The sequence below is a fragment of the Anguilla rostrata genome, chromosome 14, assembly GCF_018555375.3.
Source record: "Anguilla rostrata isolate EN2019 chromosome 14, ASM1855537v3, whole genome shotgun sequence".
Lineage (NCBI taxonomy): Eukaryota > Metazoa > Chordata > Actinopteri > Anguilliformes > Anguillidae > Anguilla > Anguilla rostrata.
Window position 1 is genome coordinate 17,708,183 of NC_057946.1, and position 22,737 is coordinate 17,730,919.

The 22,737-nt window shown below is 42.6% G+C and overlaps 1 protein-coding gene across 3 annotated transcripts in view; it reads right to left on the minus strand.

The window, feature by feature from the left end:
* The window catches only part of col27a1b (collagen, type XXVII, alpha 1b), a 107,491-nt gene extending 86,701 nt beyond the window's left edge, over positions 1-20,790 (minus strand). Inside the window, exons 1-4 of one of the 3 annotated variants that reach the window (XR_010325473.1) lie at positions 20,365-20,790; positions 15,066-15,136; positions 7,641-8,989; positions 1,156-1,209 (exon numbers count right to left, since the gene is read on the minus strand). Coding sequence is in view for 2 of the 3 variants with exons in the window: in XM_064308676.1 (XP_064164746.1) it covers positions 1,156-1,209; positions 7,641-8,989; positions 15,066-15,136; positions 20,365-20,417 (1,527 nt within the window). In the remaining variant the exon portion in view is untranslated. Of the gene's footprint in view, positions 1-1,155; positions 1,210-7,640; positions 8,990-15,065; positions 15,137-19,464; positions 19,931-20,364 lie in introns of those variants that run through there. The other 2 variants (XM_064308676.1, XM_064308677.1) reach the window with 2 other exon arrangements.
* Positions 20,791-22,737: the final 1,947 nt, after the last annotated feature.

The following is a 22,737-nucleotide window of genomic DNA, read 5'->3' on the forward strand; positions in this document are numbered from 1 at the left end:
TGAATGCAGGGATTGTACATGAACCACAGAAATCCCCAGGAAACAACATTATTTCATAGTTGAATACATTAATTCCACTAGTCTATTCTGCCTACTTGCAAACTGACTAGAGAGCTTGTAAACAAGTAAGAGAAATACACATGCAATACAACTGTAGTAGCATTTTCATTTGAATTTCTGTGCAATTGTTTAAAAAAGTGCTTTGTGATCCCTTTAAGTGCTTGTATCCGAAGTTATCTTGTCCCTGTCCCTTAGCCTGATGCTCCATAATTGAAGAAGATTGTTATTTGCTATTTCATGCTTATAGCCTTGTTCTGGCAATGCTCACATTACGCATTTATATATTCAAGTTGTAAAACCGTTTTATCACAACAGTTTTATGAGTGGAACATGAGTATCCAGCCTATTTTAAAAATTATACATGGAATATAGCTCTCCATTGACTGTTTCATTTATAGATTTATCATGTCATAATATGCATACAACTGGGGAAAAAAACAGCAAAACCCAAATCAGGAGCTAAAATGTAAAACCAACAATGAATAGCGGTGTACACACCATTATAAACTTTGTATTGCTCAGAAATTATTATTTTGCTATTTCTCCCTTCCTGTTTTTAAGTGAGGATCTAAAATTTTAAGTTGTGCCCAATCACTGTTGACACCCCTGTATAGCAGAGGAATGAGGTCTTATTGATGTAACTGGAGGGGGGAATGCTTTAAAACTATATTTACTGAACATACAAACACTGTTCATATTTCCCCAGGAATGGCAGTTTAATATGTTGAAAGAGTTTCTTCCTGGCTCCCCAGAGTGTTATCATCGAGTGTTTGTTTGCTCTGCAGCTTTTGGAGTGTACCTCGCCACCAGTCAAACTGGGTTTCAGTAGCGCCAAAAGAAAACAAACGCAGGGGGGCTAATGCCTCATAATCCCAGGATCCCATTCTGTGTGCCGCATCACAAAGCCCACAAAGCGCGTTCTATCACAGCGCCGCTAACGTTGTTATCTTTATGTAATGCTCTGCTGAGGCGGCAGGCCACGCTCGAAGGACAGGAAGGTGCAGGGGGCGGACATGGGTCTGAGGATAAATGAAGTGGAGAGAAACCGGGGCGTGATGAAGGAAAACCGTCAGGCGCAATGTGACGCAGACTCACCCGAGGGCCCCTCTTCCCTGGCTGTCCTGGCTTTCCAGGTGGTCCGGCAGGTCCCTAAAGAAAAGAGAGAGCGCCATTGTGAGGTAGAACACTGACTTCTTACCGACTGACTGATGACACAGCCCTTTCCGCACAGCTTCAGTGCAGCGCGAGACTGATTCTGCATAGTATACCACACAATTCCACAGTTACCATGTGAAACCACAACACAGACGGGCAAGTCACTGGGGGTCTCATTGGATTAACAGTTTTCTTCACCTCAGATCATTCCATGTCCTTGTTTCAAGAGGATGTTTGTTATGTCACTTTTTTTCCTTCTTTCTCTCTCCCCATACCACTCAACTTTACCACCTGCATTGAGTTACCACTCAGGTAACTCAAGCTGGCCACCTTACATGTATACCATCCCCATCATTCAGGCCCACCTCATTGAAATCAGGTTTGCTGCACTGTTCAAGTAGACCTGAGTGCTTTAAAAGTTTTTATTCTATAAGAATTTTTTTCTACTTTTATACCAGAGCAGCAATATGTCTACATGAAGATCAACGTTTTTTCTATTTTCATAGTAAAATTATCCTCTACAGCAGCTGGGCCAGTCCACCCTTCGGACAGTGATGACAGGCTGCTAATTTGTCCTGGAAGCACAGAAAGATCTTTCTTACATGTGTGTTATTTCTCTGTTGTACAACAACTTACCAGACCCACAGTAAGGGTACAACATCACACTGGTTTTACGGAGACTGTAGATGTGTTCACATAACACATTTGTGCCTGTCACTGCCTTCTGAGTACAACATAAATGGGTGATTTTTTTTTTACCTTGAACTGTCATGCAAACACAAATACTGTACATCTGTACATGTCAGTGTGATAATCCATTTGATGATGTCAGCATGATGTGCGATGCAGTTTCCTCAAACATCAGAATGTTGCTGTTCCTGACCAGATAAGAAGAGGGGGCCCGGCAAACACACGGTGGAACCGCTTTACAAAGAGAAGCAGTGTTCTCTTCTCCTCTCCGCCACAGGCTGTGATCTGACATACACGTACGCCATGGAATTTGGGGGCACAAGAGTAATGCCTCACCCTTTGAATATGACTTGTAGACAATGCACACATACACACACATACACACACACACACACGCATACTCATACAAACCAGCAGCTGCACATCTTCATGGGACACTGCCCCCGCATCCTCCAGCCACAATTCATTGGAAAAGGAGGAGAGACGCACCTCTATGGAGAGAGTTCGTGGAGGGGAGAGAGTTCAGAGAGAAGAATGTGAACCAGCTGTCTCCCTCTATAGGGCTGAAGCCGTACCATCGTTCCACTAATTCCTGACTGTCCGGACATGTCTTTATCAGCTAGTTAGGGAGCAGTATCTCACCACATGTGATACCACATTTGTACCAGAATGACAATAATATATCAATTCTCCACTTTGAGCATAATACATGATGAGAAACAGAGATGGGAAAATAGCTGGGTGTCATTTGGTTGTTGGACTAGAGAGTGAGGGGAAACAGACTATGGCCTCTGTATAGACTGTTTAAAATTCTTCTTGCACAGTTAGTATTTATTCCAGAGTGTTGTGGTGATGTGCTAGCGAGTTGCTCTTTAGGCAGGCTTTGTGGCCGACTCGCACTCACTTGGACCATGAAGAGCTGTCAAGGCAACACACCGATGTTCATTTTTCCCTTAAGTGGTTGAAAACTCAGCTACCTCATCCAGCAAGATCATTTTTAAAACAATTATGGACATTAACAAGACGATGGTGGACACAAACATGGAAAATCGTACAAGGGGTCACCTCCACATAAGGATCCATTTCCGCTTCTACAATATTCTCTTTCTCTTTGCCCAAACTTCTCTGTACTGGCTCCTTGTGACTGCCCGGCTTTCATATAAGAAATTAACTTACACTGTCTTTAATAACAAAACTTAAGCTCACTTAAGCACCTCCAAAGCTGTGTCTGCTATGACCGAAAAACTGTTTGATACAGCATTAAAACCACAAATAGTTCTGACAAAGATATAAATATACCCAACAAGATTAATTTGTTTTTGAGAAATAACTTAAGAACTGATCATGCATGATGTTTATTTATATTTATTAAATAAAATAAAATAAATACGGAAACAGAAATGACTGTATCAGTGTTGCTCTTGGAAGCTTTAGTTGGTGAATTGTCTTTGTGATTAATATCCACTGCCATCAGACTGATGAGACATGCTCTGGCAACATCTCCAAGCACCTGCACTGCAAGTGCTGTGCTAAATAATCTCATTCCCTCACAGGCAGAGAGTAATCCTCATATATAAACTGAGTCAGGTACAGGCAATAGCTTATCTCTCTCCAGTAATGTCTGGGGCATGTGGGGTGAATGCATGATGTCTTTAAATAGGGTTCAGTATGTGTGGTCCCCCCCCCCGCCCCCCTGCAAAAGTTTGACCAGCTGCCTGCCTGTCCCGCCTATTCTGCACACTACCGGAGGTCGTCACCAGACCCACATTTGTCCCACTTGACTCTGCCTGTCGCGTTAAGGACTGTACCCATTTCTCAAACACAAGGACAACTTCCAGGGGCATACATTGGGAATCGATATAGAGATGAGAAGAGCCAAGGTAAATGGTTCAAAGCCAAGACAGATAATATATTAGCATTGCAAGACTTTTTTTTTATTTGGAAGGGGAGGGGGCTGGTAGAAGGGCAAGTGGTTTTAAATATATGTAATGTCCAGAAACATGTTTGGATCAGGGTATTTATTTTCTCTGTTAAGGCAAAGGATAAGGCTTAGGGGTGATCGGGTCCCCCCTGCAGATTCAAACTGGGGGAAAAGGCTAAGCTGAATAGGCTGAGTAGGGGTCTATTCATCTGAAGGGTTCCCACAATAGACCATTGAACTGTGTGACACAGAAGTCAAGCCCCAGACCCCTTTAAGTACATTTTTATTTGGCTTCTCAAAACAATAAATTACCGCCCCTTTTTCTCCAGAAGATAAATAGCCAGACCTCTTTGAAAATGCTCGAACAAGAAAATCAATCAATACTTTTTTGAGGGAAGACAACACTTTAAATTAAGCCTACTGAGTATTTTAAAGTGACATGAGCTGTTGCATTGTGAGCCCCCAAAATCCTGTGTGCTCCTGTTCCCCCCTCCCCACCACCCGCCCCCTCTGCCTGTGTGTGTGTTTAAACGAGCTCTGTCATGAGGGAAAGTGGCGACAAGCTCACAGCCTGCGCAGCGCTCTCTTTGGGCCCCCCACTGTGCTACGTGCCACATTTCCCCCACACAGGAAGAAAGGTTCCTATTGAGGCAGGAGCAGATAACCCCAGGAGGGAGGCAGGCCTTGCGGGAGCTGGGTTTCCAGTGTGTTTATTTACATAAAATATTCTTGCTTGGGCCATAGGACTGAAGGACATCTGTTTGTTTCTGGTGTTGTGCATGGTAGCAAACACAGGAAACCAACAGAACAGGACAATGGCAGAATGTTCAGACACACCTCCCAGGTGAAGCAAACTGCTGTTAAACATTTTTATCGAGCAGTATTTGCATTCTGACCTGGGTCAGTGAGAAGCATGTGTAACAGCAAAAGCGTGAAACACAATGGTTGCCAATGAGGCAGTCTCTGCTGCCTCAATACTGAAAACAGTCTCTTCTACCTCATTACCAATGCTGCTCATTACTGAACACAGTCTCTACTACCTCATTTCTGATCCTCCTCATTACTGGACACAGTCTCTACTACCTTATTACTGAACAGTCTGTGTCTCCTTATTACTCAGCACAGTATCTATCAATTCATCACTAGGTGCAGTCTCCGCCACCCTATTACCAAACACAGTCGTTGTCTCCACTAATGAGCACAATCACTGTCTCCTAATCACAGTCTGTGCCTCCTCGGTAAATCAATTTTCCACTTGGAATCCAAAAGCATGATGTCAGCAATATGGAAACCAAGAACCATGGTTCCCACTGCCTCAGGTGGGGATGATGAAGGACATTTCCTCACCACAGAAACATAAGGAGAAAGTTTTATTTTAATTTCTCTCTACCCTCAAGCATGACCTAATGATGCTGGTTTAAGTGCAATCATGAGAAATAACACAGGGCCAGAGCGGCATTCCTCAGCAAGCTTTCCGTTTGCTCAGCCGAATACATTTTGGCACACAGTTGGTGGCATCAAGCAGTCACTCAAACACACTCTCCACCTCACTGGGAGCACAGCTGATGTTCCACAGCTGTGGATGCCACCCACAACAACGCAGCTATCTCACCGCAATGTCCTCTGTGGAATGCAGTGGGATGTGGGCAAATCAGAACCAATCAGTGTCCGTGCATGAGCAAACTATAGGAAATGACCTTCACAGAGCTCACATTGACTTCAAAACTTCATCAATTTGGACTTCCTCTTTGTCAACAAAATACGTCACTGAGTGAATGGAAAGTTAATCCACATTTCATGTGAGCTCTCTAAAAATAAGCGTAGCAGTTAGCCTACCATCTGGGCAGCACTACAGTGTTACAGAACGCAACTCATAAGCACACACACCTCGTGGCCCATAACAAAATCATTACTCATGTCTGCTCATATTATTTAAAGCTGTTCAAACATGTGAACTTTCCTTTCATAGGTCAGCAATATTTCCAGAGGACAAATGATTGCTTTGCCCATCAAGCAATGTCCTTGGAGTCCTTTACATCGCTTTTGTCCAAACTGTATTTGCTTTCCTTTCACAGCTCCACATGCAGAAATCCTCACAGTGCATATCTGACATGACAGCTTGAAAAATACGAGCCCTAAGACCTTTTCGGATTCGTAACATAATTCATGAACAGACTTTCAGGAAAACCTTGGTCATTTGTCTTCCGTGCTGCTTTTAAGCAGAGGCCTATAAATAGAAAATAACAGTGAAAAGTCTACGCCGGTTGACATGACAGAACAAGGTGTAGCACATTTCACACTGGCAATTAGGGCTACTGTAATGACAGACGTGTGCCGCTGCTTCAGCATGCAAGTCATATTACCATCTAGGGAGACTGAGGCCTACAATCTGGGTTTTAATTACAGAGACAGCGACTATCTGAGGGACAAACTACATGGTAACAACAGCCTGCACGTGGTCAAAGCAGACCTGCAATGCTCACTAAAGCCCACACAACAACAATCTCTAAGATGAACTGGCTGGGAGGGATTCATAGAAGTATCTACATGAAACATTTTTAAATAACACTTGCTATATATTTCACAGTTAATTATAGTGACAGTTACAGTCACAATTATTCTATCGGTTGTAGAAATTCCTTTGTAGACAGGAGACACTACAAGCTTAATCAATCTGCTACCTGCATCAGAGAAAATGCAGAGAAGCCAGCTAAAGATCCAGAGAAAAGCCCATATCAGTGACGAGGAGCTAAACAGTTAAATGTTTACTGACCTTTTCCTCCCCCTAACCTTTGACCTAGCATTGAAAGTGGTTCATTCTGCTCCCCCACTCACACAATCTCAAAGAGGAATCTTGTGCTGAGGCGCCAGTCCTTCAGTAGGGACACTCAAGGGCTGGTTAAGCCCTTCCATACACAGGACTATTTCTAACCTGTGTGTCAAAAAGGAAATCTCACATTAGCAAGCAGTCTCCTGAAAAGCCACTGATCTGCTGCTAACCCTCAGAGTTTTTTTTCTGTATGGCAATATGCATATCTACAGCACAAGCAGGAAAGGTATAAAATAAATAAAGTGCACTAAACACTCTGTGTGAATGTACCTGTCTAGTGAAAAAGTTATATGGCTGATTTCCACAGTGTGAATACAAAATATTGATGGTGCAAATATTCTAGGAAAGCCAAATCTGTTGCTTTTGGTCTACATATATGATCATGGAACACACACTTTGGCCAAGTCTGCATTTGACAGTGCATGAAAACGGCACTCATCTGGCTATGGAAACACCCCCCACCCCCTCTCACACCCTACCCGTCCATTCCCCTACAGCCCCTCTCTGCTGGACAGGACCACACAGTCAGGTCGCTCTGCTACCAGTGGGGGTCTCCTCTTCATGGTCTTTGAAGAAGCGGGGCTCACCTCATCCCCCAAACACCTCGGCAATAGGCTGCCCTCTTTGTGTAACAGAAGCAGTGCAGATACATCTGCCAGGATTAGGGGCAGAACAAAGTGCGGATCGGGAGCTCCTCACATATGGAACATGGTCCACTGTAACCGCTCCACTGAGTTTAAGACATGAGCGTACCACACACTGTGGTCATGCTGGGTTCTAAGCCATTCATGTGGGTAAGGCTCCCAAACCCCTACCCCAAACACTCATCATGCGTAGGCACACCCACAGACACACAGACATGCACGTAAACTTGAATATACATATGGGCACACAAGGACACATATTTACCCATCAGCTTGTACACATGAAGAAAATAGGAAAAGCTTTCATTCCCAATGACGGCATGAATGGAAATGCCCTTACCATTAGTCCTGGCTCCCCCTTTAGTTCTGGTGGTCCAGCCAAGAGAGAGTACTGCGTTGGTTCCAAGTCATAGGTTTGGTAGCCGTCAGTGGCAGGCAGGGTAACGGGCACAAATGGGGTGGGTTTGGCATAAGGTGGGGTGGTGTCTTTTGGAACAAGTTTCTTTTTGGTCGGGGTGGGCTGCAGCTTCTTCGAGAGGATGGAATCACCACGGCCGAAGGCTGCTTGCTCTGATGCGGCAGAGGTCGGGACTTCCAGTTTCTTATTTGTCAGCTTGGTAGCAGCAGTGACAACGGAGCTGGTGGCTTTGGGTTTCTTTTTGACATCCTGTCTCACTGTGGTTTTTTTTGGGCCTTCGTGGGGGGTTGGCTTTGGAGACTTTTGAGTGGCCGATTTGGGAAAAACCTTGCTGGTCCTGAGGGGTTCTGTGACGGTCTGGGTCCGAGATTGGGGGCGCTGTAGTCCGGGCCGGGCTGGGAGTGGTGCTGCGGTACCTTGAGGGGGCAGGGACGTGGTGGCGAGGTGCAGGGGCACTAACGTCCCGTGCACAGAGGCAGAGCTGTGTGCCGTCAGACGGCCAGTCGGGACCAAGTACTTGATGCTGGTCCCAGCACCTCTCAGAGATAGGCTCGGGCTGAAGGCCTTTTTGGTGATCTCGGTTAAAGCAAGTGGGGTATTAAAGGTGACAGTAATATTTGGATCTCTAGGCAACAGGGGGATTAGGGGTGGCAGGTTGGGCCGGTAAGTGTCGGCCTCCCTGCACTGTTTTTTAATGTACTTACAATAGTTGTGAGCCGCCTTGGCAGAAGGATAAATATCAAACTGACAGATGGCACCTTCAAACTGCACTGAATTTTGGTTCATTTTGCCCAAGAGGAAAGAGCCCTCGGGATCTAGAGTCTCCTCTTTTTTAAAATGCAAATCTGCATGTACACGTTGCTTCCCACAAGAAGTAAATAAAGTGACCCTTTGGCCTCGGATGTCCATGGCCAGGTTGTGCCACTGGCCATCATGAATATCATAGTCAAAATATACAGATTTCTTCTGCCCTACATAGACTATAATCTTCCCCGGGATGAACTGCACTCCCAGCTGCAGCTTCTTCTTCTTGGACACGACCGTGAAGAGGAAGGCATTGTTGACCCGGTGGGAACACAGGCTCAGGATCAGAGCCAGGTTGGTTCCGAAGGCCGGGGGGATGACAGAGCCCACGGGCGCCTCAAGTCGCGCCCGCTGGGTGAAGATGACGCCCGACTTGAACGGGATGACCCCCTGAGGAACGGAGCGGGTTCCAGATACCGCCGGTGCTTTCTTTCCTGTGAGGCCCAGCCTTTGGAGGATGTCAACATCTGTGGAGGAAGAAAGATGCCGCACGTTGGTTACAGCTAGATCAGCTGCATATTCATGGATTATCAACAGATTCATCAATTCATAGTAGACTGTTTTTAATAATGATATATTATATTATAAAATTATATATTATATATGTTTTAATGTATGAGAGGGTGCATCAGATTAATTTATATAAGCCAAACACATGAGTTAAATACATGTTTAAAGTATTTACATTACAAAAATAAAACTTAAAAAAAAAAAACTTTCTTCACATACATGATGAAATAATTTCCAATTCAACCTCAGCAGCCAATGAGCTATCAGTGCAATGACAGTCCTCGCACATGCTTTCATCTGTCCGTGTACGTGATAAAGCTCCAAGGGTCACCCATTTGTATCATTTACTAGTGGAGTAATGGGCCAGACTGTTTCTATAACATTAAAAAGCTGAATAAATAGGTGATGTACTGGATCACTGAACCATGTTTATGTGATTTGGAATGCTCTGCCTCCATTCCCTCACTGAAAAGTAGGTTAGACGATATCAGAAGTCTGCCTTCAAGGAATCCCCCAGCAAGCAGCCTGCTGCTGGAAGCTGTGCAAAAGCTAACAAAAGGCCTTACATCATCACAGGCCTCAGATTGAAACCAGACAGCGGCAGAGTGCTCTATTGTAATAAACTGTTTGTCAAGATTAACTCAGGTTTGAATTATACACACTCTGCCTAGGAAATGTGTACCGAATGTAGGTCAGAAACTACAGGATCTCAACTTGGAGAGTATTAGGGGGGGGGGAGCAGCTGGGTGACCAGAATGCATACAGTACATGAATGTGTTTATACTAATGTAAGTATAGGCCACATATCTGCCAGGTGAATCCCTCATGGAACACATGGGGGATTTTTTTGAAATTGGTGAAGTCATACTATGAGACACAGCTGCAATTCCTGTGGAATCACAGGATCTAGTGCTGGCACACAACTGCAGAAATTGGGGCAACACTAAATGTGAATCACAGAATCACATGAACGATCATATAAAGCAACTGCTTAAGTACATTATTACTGAGCTTGTCATTTGATTTACTATTATAGTGTGAATGTTATAGTTATTCAGGGATAGACAGGAAGGGCTCATTAATGAAGATGGGTGCATATTGTTCTTCTTAAATCAACTCCTTTTTCAATCTACAGTAGAGCTCACTGTATATTAACTGCGCATAATAAGCTAACTAAATATGAAGTTTATACATATACCCTTTCAAATATGTATTGTTTCCATTAAGTTGTAAACTTGTAAGTGTGTATCACAACTGTTTTCCAGGTGCCTATATTTTGATCTGAATCTGGGAATGAATAGTAACAAAGTGACAAAGTGACCCCAGAAGTGTGGTCTTACAACCCATCTATAGAATGGCCAGGCAACAGAAGACATGATATGTTCGTGAGGGTCATGCAGGTCTCCTGAGTTCTGAATCCATAAAACGGTCCATCTAATTCTAGCTCAGTACTGGGGTAAAAAATCACCTTGGAGAACTTAGGAGAACATGGCTTGTTCTCTAACTGCCCCCTCCTCCACAAATTTTGGCTGAGTCTGGCATTACGGACTAAACAGATGAGTGTGTGCTGACATCATGAAACAAAAAAAAATAGCTGAGGAAAAGACTATCTCAGTAGACTGTTAATGAGACAAACAGGACTAATTTCTAAGAACTGGATACGTTTTTTCCAGGAAAAAGGGAGTGTGTTTTACCCTTCACCTGGGGATAGTTCAAAATACTGTGCCATAGCACTTTTACGAGAACTTGTAGTCAACCATTTCTCACAAATGTTCATATCAAATAGCAGCCAGTACAATTAAAAAGCCTTATTTCATAGAAGGGATCTGCTCAATTATGCTATTCATTGAAATCTGAGCTTCAGCCAGAGAACTGAAGAATTCAATGCAGTTCAAAACAAACTCAGCATCCACTGCTTTCATGCCCAGATCAGTAGCTGCCACTCTGAACAAAGGAGACTAAATAAAACATGTGGAAAAAACGCTGTACACAGTGAGGTACAGATTTCCACAAGGGTTTATTGCACACAGAAATGTCTACATTCAACCCTCAGATCCTGGTGAAGTAGTATAATGATGAACATGCACATCAAATTTCATCAGGAGACACCTCGGAACAGTAGCTGAAACGAGTCCAAGGAGAGGAAAATACCTTTCACCCACAAAAATCCTCTGACTTCCTCTAAATGTGACAGGCTGTTGGCAAGGTGAAATTGAAAGCCTGGGGGAAACCACATTCATGGGTTGTAACTAAACCAATGTGGAGACTGAAAAGTTCTCTCAGTCTGCAAACGTCCTGGAAGGACTGAATCCTGAGAATGCTTTTCAATCAGCACCGTTCTGTGATACATTTTCACATCCCCTATACAGTAGGTGAAGCAGCCAAACATTTAGCGAGCCAGCAATGACATCAGTCAGTGAAACAGGGTTCATTGGCCAGTAATAGATGGTGACATCATCCCCCAAGTGCACTAATAACAGTTCATTCAGTCTGCTGGAGACCTTCTGGCTCAGTAGAACATGCCCTGTGGCTAAATGCCATGTAGCTGCAGAGTTTGTCGTGTGCACCCACCTTGCAGCAGGTTCTGTATCTCACTTTGGGTGCAACTGCAGCTGTTTACTAGCATCAGTCAGCAATAGACTGATCCTGAGGCCTTTGTAAATAAGGCATCAAGTGATTGCAGATGTAATCACTATAACAATATGAAAGACACTGTTCATCATCTAATGTATATACCAAAACTCAAGATATTATCAAATACAGAATATATATATATATATATATATATATATATAAATGTATATTCTTACAGTAAACAGTCAGCAAGCTATGCCTCACATGACAAGTACTTCAACACTGTTTATCATGCCTAAAACCAGCAGTCAGACATCAACAAAACCAATTTGGGGTGGTTACTGAAATGAGAGAAGGCTATATAGGTAGCAGGTCAGGTTGTAATCAGTGGGATTCAGAGAGCTTCATACTAGCCTGCCTTGGGTACTGTAGAGTGAGGACTTCAAACCCTCTGGATCAGCTGCAGAGCTATTTGTACCAGGTTGAGTAAGAACAGCTAAAATGGTTAATCCTTTCCAACTGACCATTGTGGTTCAACAGTTAAAGGCCATTATGGAAATAACATAAAGCAAATGCGAGTTGCTCAAAGCTGAAAAGAATACTAGAGACCCTTGCTATTTGTGGACTTCTGTTACTGAGTATTTGTGTCAGACTGCAATCCCTGTTCCTGGCCCAATATTGTATAGTACACATATTTAATTCCTTGCTATTGTGTAACTAGTTACACAAAAATATTAATTAATTAATTTATATTTTACATTTTGTTCAGGTTTTTAATGCTCAAGTTGTGATTTACTGTTCCGTATCGGGAACACTTTGTATCAGGTAACTTATCTGCTGAAAAAGCAACTTCCACAATGAGAAAAGGATCAAAGAAAATTCTAGACGGTTGTCATCTGTGACTCAGACTCTTTTGAACTAGTAAGGGGAAAAGGAGCTCTAATCCATTACGACAGGATGACTGGACCCTTCCTATTCATTAAAATCAGTGGTTAAGAGTCCAGCTGCAAGAATATACATGCCACTGTTGTTTCCTTTTGTGTACATCCATTCAAGAAGTACATTTGGTTACAACAATCAAGAACAAATCAAGTAGAAAGTTTGATAAATTTTATGATTTTAAGTTCTTAGAGTCTGCTTCAAACAAATTTGAAGAAGCATGCAGAAAGAATACAAATAATTTTTTTCTGACAAATCCTCAAAGATTCTGTGCCCAGGCACTGTTCTCACACAGCATGGGTTTATGTGACTCAAATTCTCTAGGCATAGCCAGCTGTGCAGGCATGACCTCATCTGCCTCAATGTGTCAGGCTACAGTAAACATGAGCAGTGACCAGCCTGACCTGGCTAACACAGTGTTCAGCCATTAATCAATGTAAACCTGCGGCAAACAACAGAAGTAAAGGAGCAAAGGGGATTCATAAGATTCTCCCGTGTTTCTTCTCTAAATTAATTTTGTATAATTTTGGCAAACTGTGCAGAACAGTTAGCAGGCTTCAGGAAGTCCAGCTGTGACCTCCCTGGGTCTTCTTTACACAACAATAGGTTCCCAGTAGTCTTTTAATCAACTCCTTGACCTGTTCCACAGTAAGTCCTTTCAGGTCAAAGGAGCTGGCAGTGGCTCGTGCTCTGTAGACCCAGCTCATTCAGAAGAAATTCACCAGTTAAGGCAGGCTCCTGGATTTCCTGCACATCTCTGATGCGTTTGCATGCTCAGTAGATACACGGAACTGTGACGTTCTCCGCAGCCCAGTGAGCCTGATCAGGTTTACTCTGGGCATGTTTTTCTCATCCCTCATACCTGTATTTAATGTAGTCACTCAAAGTGGACAGTTGCTTTGCATTTCAGGGGTCTAGTATCAAGCTTTTCAGAGAGGACAGTGTTTCTCTTGGAAGCGATTGTAGAGCCACATGCCTATTATGTGGTGCCAAACACCTCAGCAGAGAATGTTACTGGGAACTGAGACTGAGAGAGAGGCAAGCCAGAGGTCAACCAGCTTCACTACATAAGCAGGTGTTCAGAAAACCAGTGCTGAGGCTCTTGGAGAGCGCCATCTGAAACAGGCTGGAAAAACCAGGGGGGGATTTTGGCCTGAGAAGAACTTGCAAAACAGGCATCTTTCAGTTGGTCTTTTACTGTGTTTTCCAGCTCATTCACATAAAGAAAAACATGCCAGACATTGTAATCCTTTCTAACCCTACCATTGAAAGATGAACTTTTGTTTGCCTATGCATTATCCTATTTGGTTTCAACCAAGTAAGCCAACATAGTATCCAAGTCAGAACTTAGGATCCATGTTATTTCAAAACAATGTGGCACCTTTCATCACTACTCCCTCACCAAAAAGTGGAATAATTTACAAAACCCTGCTTATATCTGGGAATTATTGATAATTATTGCTACTACTATGCAAGAAATCTAATGCATATAGTGCGGATGTTTTGCATAATATTGTATGATATTGATAATGTCATTATTGCTTAGGTTAATGGGTTTATTTTAAAATAAGACTACACTCATTTTGTAGTCTATGCTGTAATTGCAATCTTCTGAGAACATTCTTTTTCATTGCACTTGAAGGTGCAATTCCTTATTTACCACTGGTCCAAATTTAATACCCTTACCCAATAAAATCAAACACCGAGGAGAGAATGGCAGACAAGCAGGGTTTTCCCTTTAGCTACTACCAAATCTTCCTTAACTGAGTACTTCATTTGCACATACAATGCGGTACAGTGCTTCAGAATTCTCGAACCTTCAGTAGGAGGAAAACAGCATGCAGCACCCAGTCATATCCTGGCGCCGGTACTTAAGATGCAAAATGGATCACCCCAGAAACGTTTACTCATAACTGAGGCATGATAAGTAAACACCTGCCCTCAGTGATGACATATATTTGGAAAAGGAGTGTATTTATTTTGCACTGGAAGATTTAAGACTCCAGATAGCAGAGATGGGTAAAATGTAATTTACTTCCTCTGACTTCAGAGCCCACCTCTGAAGAAGATTAATCCCAGGAATTTTCTAGGGTAAACCATTTTTCTGCTTCTTTTGTGCATGTCCTTGCTTCTCTATGAGAACACATTGCTCCAAATTTTAAACAGTCACAAAGGTATGGAGGTATGGCCTATTTGCTTGTGCTAATGATGTTTCAGTTCTTTTAGTGTAGACATCCTGGCTTACTACACACATGCATAATCAATTTGACAGCGAGACAGGAGTACTTTGAAAATATATATACAACTTGCATATGGTGCATTGATGAGGGGTGTTTGTTGGCAATTGTGCTTTTGCATGTGGATTACTGTATGTCACAATTTTTTTTTCATGACTGTCAGCATCATTTCATTAATCACATCTACATATTGGAGAAAAAATGACTGCATAATGCATGAATAGCGATCATGACACATTTACGAATACACATTAAATGAATTCCAGAATAAAGAATGTCTTACCTTCAGAGTGTACTTGTGCAAGCCCCAGGTAACAAGTACAGTATAAAACAGTACAGAGAATTAAAGCTCTCCTGCAGGGAAGAAAGGAGATGACTGTTAAAAAAGCAACATAACATTTATCAGACCTATCCATGGAACATAGGCCTAAGTAAGACCCTGCCAATATTCACGCTCACATAAACACAATTTCAGATGACAGCTGTGTGTAAACTACAGGGATGTGCGTGATACTGTAGGTCTTGCACTCAGGGGAACAGTCAGAACGCTAGATTTAATGGAGACAAGGGAGGCTGCTGCATTTGTTGTTAGAGCACACGCAGGTTGTGGAGGAAATCTGTAAAACAGCTGGGACGCCACCCAAAAGGCAGAGGTCAGACAACAAAGCTGGGGCAGATCCCCGCAACTCCCAGACACGCTTGTCACCTGGATGATTAGCAGCAGGAAATGTGCGTTGTGCATACTGCGTCTGGCTGCTCAGCACTCTCACCGCAATCATCCGGATAGCAGACCCGTCAGTTATTCTGAGCTCCTATGTGTGAGTACAATGCCACTTCTTCTCCTGCAGACTGGTGAGCCATTTGTGGTCACTGAATGGCCTCCACCCATTTCTCATCACTCTTAGTCACTCAAACACAATCCAGAGTTACAAATGCTGATTGCTCCACTGAAGCACCTGTGGGGGGCGTTTCAATGATCCTACACAAACTGCAAACTAGTTGGTACTGTGAAAAACCTGGAGTTTTTTAGAATTATTACTCATATTTTCCACCAGAACACTGAGATTAATATAAACACCCCATTACACATACATGTTAAATCATAATAATAGGAAACCTCCAGGGAACTTCCCAGGGTGCCCTTTAAGAAAAACTGTCCAAGGAAGAAATGGTACTTGATTGTGACAGATTACTTGAGCACAGCCTTTTGTGACCTCATCACATATGTTTTGTGATCTCATCACATATATATCACATGTGATTTCATATTAGATAAAGGTATGAGTTCAAGTTGTTGTGTACATTGCGGTGATACACAATCTGTATTTGTCAGTAAATTCCAATATTTCTGATCATTTGATAGTGGAATCTGTGAAAAATGTAACGCAATTCTCAAGCTTCAAGAACTGAAGTTTGAGATCTAATTGTGGTTTACTTGGTTTTTCTACTTTCATGCCTTCTGAAAGTTAATTACCAGTTTATGCATTATAACCACACCTTCAGAGCTAAACATACCTCCTCAGTCATCCTCTAATATAACAGTAAACACGCGATCCAAAAGTTTAACATCCAAGACACACTTACAGTACAGTCTGCTTTAATATTTTACAAAAAAATGGGAGGTTGGATGCTTTTATTTTCACAAAAACCTGCTCTGTTAAAATGTACAAGTTTAAATGCATTTTTAAGTCCATTCATTTTGTGAACAGGAAAAGGCTGATGCCCTCTGATGCCTTAGGATAGTGTGCTGATAGCATGACACATCGGTCTGAGAATCCTGACAATCTGAGTTTAGGATGCTACATCACCTTCCTGTGACCTCTGACCCCACGGGCTTCTCTGTGGCCCTCAGCTCTCCAGAGGCCAGGCAAGGGGAGGGGAACCCCAAGCATTGACAGGCCACAAAAACAATGGTGCCCCAGCGGGGTGACCCCAGGCCCTCACAGCCCAGCGGAAGGCGGGGTGTGCAGGAAGATCCATCAGCTGGTTTCCCAATCTACTCAGGTTGTTCAAAGTGATTCTGTGACATGCGCTCGGGCATCGGTTCCCTCACTTGCCTCGTTCATGCCCTGACAGCAGAAACAGACCTTCTCGACGGCGGCATGGGCGGGTTTCAGCTGCATCCCGCTGCGGTCGAGTTCGCTCACACGAGGACTCCCGTTCCTGCTGAGTGTGCACTGGCATACGAGAGGCGAGGCGCAACAGGAAGCAGATTTTTTCCTGCCAGATTTGTACGCGGCTCAGAGGAGCCATGCATGTCTCACGTCTGTGACAGCTGAACCCATCCTGGTGCTGTGTACAACCCAGGCTCAAACAACCAGCTGTCTGCTAAGGAAACAAGGATGTGTCTCATATGCTTGACTAATCTGAACAGTATTTCAGGGAACATCTTAAAACTCTCCTCTGTTTCTCCAGCTTGCTTATTTTATTTGCTGATCCCAATTACTTCCATACACGTTCACCTTTGGGGGAAACCCTGCTTATTGGCCTCCCAGAGAAACTAAAAACATCCCTCAGTGACCTCAAACTACTCCTGCTCATCAGTGACTTAGTTGGAGGGCTGCACGAAAGCATACAGCAAGCCAATGCGCAGGCACAGCGCAGCTATAGGAAAAGAGGAACAGATGAACAGAGACCAGAGGGGAAAAAGTGCAATCCAGCTCACAGGGTGCATCCCCGGTTTTCTTTTCCATCACTAACAGATGGATGAGATCAGTGAGATGCTAGGGACTCTCCAGCAGCGCTTGCATGTGTATGTGTATACGTGTGTGCACACCCTTCTCGGCCCCACCTGCGACTCACCACAGCCTAGTTGGTGCAGTGGAAAATCCCTGCCATTCAGACACAGGGACATTGAGTGGAGACGCAGCATGATTCCTGTTTAAAAATGCTGAGTGGTGCCAGTACACCCCACCCGCTTCCCCTCAGTTCAGGTGGTCTTCCTCTGACTGCTTTGCTGAATGTACAATCACTTCTAAATCTGAGGACATTATTCCTCTGTTACCAGATTAAAGACAAAATACTTCATATACAGTGCTAACCTGCATGGCAGAACAATTTTAATAATAGATTTACTGTATTGTATATATTATTCTGATATTAAAACAAGCACTGACAAAAGACAAAGCATTAGCAGACACGTCCTTACAAGAGCTATGCAATACTGGAGCGCTGCACATGTTTCTCCTAGTTCTGCTACAGTTATTGTCATAACAGTTCAATTCAAGCTGACGAATAGCCGCGCAAAACGCGGCCCCCACTGCCAAAGGCAGGCAAGTAGAGCGACACCATGCGGACACAGTCCGGTCTAGCAGAAGATCGGGTTACAGACAGGCAGCAGAAACCGTAAGATAAGGCAACACGGCAAAACTTTCACTATATATATAATATGCATAATGATAATACATTAGACTTCACGTCATTGTGACAGCGATATGAATGCATTTCCAAAACACACCTTCTGGCATCTAAATTTTAATTATGGTAGATAACGTCCACAACCTTGAAATTAGGTTATCGTCAAATGTCGTTTATTCAGCAAACATTTTACATATCCAGTCTGTATAAACCGTCAATATAACTGGACATTTGATCTGAATGCAATAAATACGTTTTACAATTTTCGCAACTTATGCAGAGATCAAAAGCAACGAGGCTTTCCTTAAGTCCATGCATGTTTTACATTTCAGTTGTATTTGAACAAATTTGCATGTTATTAAATATAACTGGCATTGTATAAAAAATAGTGTTAGAATGCCAACGAGTTAGGCGACATATTGTCAATGATTCTTAAAAATATGAGAGAACAGTTCTCGACACTCCTCAGTTAAGTTAAACATGCAGAACTGCCTTGAGAACGTTTCGCGGAAAAGGATTTCTTGCCACATAGCAAGTCAGCAGTAAGCTTTTCTTGGAGTGAAAAAATCATCCTGGGCTACTGTGGTAACTGTGCTAACTGCGCTACGACCGGAATTCAACAGGAAGTCTCCATGTAGAAAAAAAATGCCAAAGATTATATTTTAGTTCAGTTCTCACAATTTTAATATGTGAATTATACATTTAGTAACCGCTCTGCCACACTAACTTTACCGTATTTGACAGCATTAATGTCTGGGACTGTCGCTAAATTACAAAACCATTAGTAACTCCCCTACTTCAATTTTTGATGGGGGAGGGGATAATAAAGTTTACATTATGAAACGGGTGACAGAGAAAGCATTTATAAATTTGGTGTAAGGCGTAAGCATAGTCGTGCAAATAATTTCCGCCTCATCTTGTCCATGGCTCTGAAGGATGCCAAAGCCCTTACCTATAGCGAGCTAATACGGTGCATATAGGCTAATTTCTTTGATAAAATTCCAGTAGGTAATATAAACGAGGTTTGTCCAAAGTTCCAGCACAATATACAGTCAGTTTCTTCCTGCACTCATTCATTCGGATTTCTGATAGCATACTACCGTTTCCCTTTACTTCATTAGCCAACATAGTGGCGCCTTTTCCTTTAAGCATATGAAAGCATTGCATAAACGCAAATTGCCATGAAAAAAGAATGTGGCATCCCGCTAAAACATCAGTGTAACAGCGCAACACGTCTGCAACTATAGGCTAAAAACTTACTCGGTAGTAACTCCCCTATCGATTAAACTGAGCATGAAGATACAGCTCTTGTAGTTTCTACTCACCCCCCGACTCCAGCTGGTTTCAGTTTGGAGTCCGGGGCATTATCCGGCTCCATCGCTGTTACTTCATTCTTTCTTGTGATTTTTACTACAGTCCAGCCTTGACCAAACTACACGTTTTCTTTCCATTCCAGCTGGTTCCTACAATTGTTGACAACGACAAAATACTATAGAAAAGTTGCTCAACAGAAGTCGCGTTTATTTCGCGTATTGTGTTCTGCTCTGTGGAGATGTGTTGGAAATATAGCATGGAGCTCCATCTGTGACTGAGCTATCCGCACCGAGGTTACAACTCGCAGATGTCCAGGCACTGCGTCCTGAAATGTATGAGTAAACCGTTATGGCGAGCGCAGTGTATTCCACAGACGCATAGCTTGAAGCTCAATATTCAGCACTGAAATGATTTCTCCTTTCGCCAAGAAGTGGGGGATAGGGACACGGGAAGCACTTCTCTCTGTCGCCCTCAGCTGTTTTTAACTGAAATATATTTGCAACGGATCTGAGTTGGGTTTAACACTGATACAAAGCATGTTTTCAAGTGGACAATTCATATTAAAGAAAGTGCATATAGCCAACAACCGTGGCAAGCCTGTACGAATCATGGCTCTATATCAAAACCTGGAACCCATCACTGTCACGCGTGCATCGGTTCACTACACCTGTGCCAAACTCAAGGTAGGTAGATGGGCATGTAAAACGCCGGCTGCTATATAAAATAGCCCAATTCCATCGGTCATTCATGCTGTTGACTTAGTAAATGCAAATATTAAGAGCTACATGTCTCTTCACTGGACGTGGGATAATTTCAGTGACATAAAACATCCCTAAAACATTTGAGTCTGACACATCTCTCTCCGACTCCATATCACAAAGCATCGTTAGCCGACGCAAAGCAAGACTTACTTTGTGACGAGTTGAGAGGTTCTGCAATCTCTCCTTCGGATCCCTAAATTCATTTGTATTCATTTGTCCCGGCAGTCAAAAACCTGATCCTTTAATCACAGCGTGACTCCTTAGCTAAGGGGTAGAAAGCACCAACTGCCTTCTTATGCATTGGATAAGCTTGTAACAATGGTCCAGAAGGAAGTTCTCCTATAGATTTGCCTAGAAAGCCCAACATAAATCCCTATATTTTGAAGAAGAGTTTGGCAGGAAGTTTCCACGAGTGTTTTTCTTCTTATTTTCGCCTGTAATTTATTCATTTATGCCAATCCGGATTTGGGACGTTTGATTGTAGAAAGATTGGTTGGTGGGGGGTTTGGAATTAGAAGTCTCGAGTTGGAAGCGGAGGGCTCATCCTTTTCGCTTTTAAATAGTTTTTCAGTGGGTGACTGGGGCATAGGCTCCGCAACGCCAGGTGTCGGGTTACATCAAACTGTGGTCCTAATAAGCAACTAGGGGGCAGGGCATAACCACCAGCGCACAGTCATACAGTAACTTTCTGACGGACTCACTATTAGTGTTAAGCATACATCCCATTTAAAACCGGGAGCGGCATTTTTGAAGAAGCTTCACCGCTACAGACAGAACGCGGATAGACCTATTTTAATAGACGTCTCCAATGTCTGGCATTGTCTTCCATGAGATTAACGTGTTCTTGACAGTGTTAAAATTAGTCTTTATTGACATTCAGACGTCATATGAATGCTTTACAGTTAAAATAAGACCATGCTTTTTAAAGTACAACGGCAAAACAAATAAATAAATAAATAAATAAATAAATAAATAAATAAATAAATAAATAAATTCCCCTATTCGTGGAAATGCCCCTAGATATAATAAGTATTTATAACTGGTTGGAAATAGTCACGTGGTATTGTGCTAACAGATAAGTATAAGAATCATTTGTCATTAGTCTCTTGTCATTGGCGTATATAGAGTCATTCGAGGTAAGGTTTCCTAAGAGCCAGGTAACTACGGATTGAGAAATTATTATAACTGTAACCCTGACATTAGGAACAAACTCAACATATTTAATTTAAAAAATGTAATAAAGTAATAATGCCACTAAGTGTGCCTTTGAAAAGTTCAAACACAGCTATATACTCTTTATACTTACTCTGTTGTACAAATTATACTTTCCTTCATCATGGTGTTATATCAGGGCCATTGCGATTACATTTAATAAAAAAGGTCTACTATAACCTGTTGTCAAACTTCATTGCAGTTGAAATGACTTGACATGACAGAGCTTGTGTGCCACTTTAAATAATGTTTTGACTCCACCCTTTTGTTTAAAAGGTCACCTAGTCCCCACTAGCACAAACACTGCTTCAGTGTGCCACTGTGTGTCACAGTGACAGTAGTAATGTTGATGAGGGCTGATGCTGTTGTGGAAAGCCTAAGGTCTCCGATGTATTCAAAAGACAGTCTATCGTAACTGAGAACCACATGTCTACACATACCCAAAACAGCAAAACACAACAGCCAGACATTCCACATCTTTGGTGACGTGTTTGCAGAAGCTCAAACAGATGTCAAAATTATAATTACAAGTCTAAGTGATGGAAAAGAGGAGAAAACCTTAGTAGTCCTGGTCTGGACAGTGCGGTGACCTCAGTAAAGGTTAATGGGGTTGGTGCAGGTGTGGCCACCTTCCACAGCACCTCAGTTAACACTGTTCCAGGGTGAGGGGTTATACAAATGTTAACAGAGAATTGTAACATGAAAGGTGAGCATTTCATCCATGGATGGGATGATAATCTATGAGGATAAGATTGAGTGAGGACGCTTCCAGTTAATTCATGCCAGTGGATTTATCACCTACTGCAAGTCCAACCTGTACATGCATATAAACTCCACACATATACAATATTTCTCATCATGTAGTTCCTAGATTATGAATTAGACCTGTATTGTTTTTAATGCCCTTTCAGTCAGTTTTACACTATGAAAGGGCCTCATAGATATTAATAATGTCCAGTGAAAGAACAAAATAGAGCTTATTCATGCAAAAATGTTTCTTACCTGAAGTTATCAGATTAAAACTGTATCAGTAAATAAGCCCAAACCCAGGAAACACCTGAGATAATGTATGTCACCTGATTGTTTTCATAACTAGCGCTGTTTTATTCTGGGTAATCTTTCTCATCCTGTGAAGCGTTGGCAGGGAGTCCGTGGCAGAGTGCAGCTAATTAGCGCTGCCATCCATTAACAGTCTCTTCTTGCAGTCCCTTGTGTTTAAGGGCTGGGCCTCGTGTCCCTCCCATATATTTTAGATGCACTTTATTTTCCTCTTGAAATTACAGCTCAGCCTCGCATGCTGCCACCAATAGC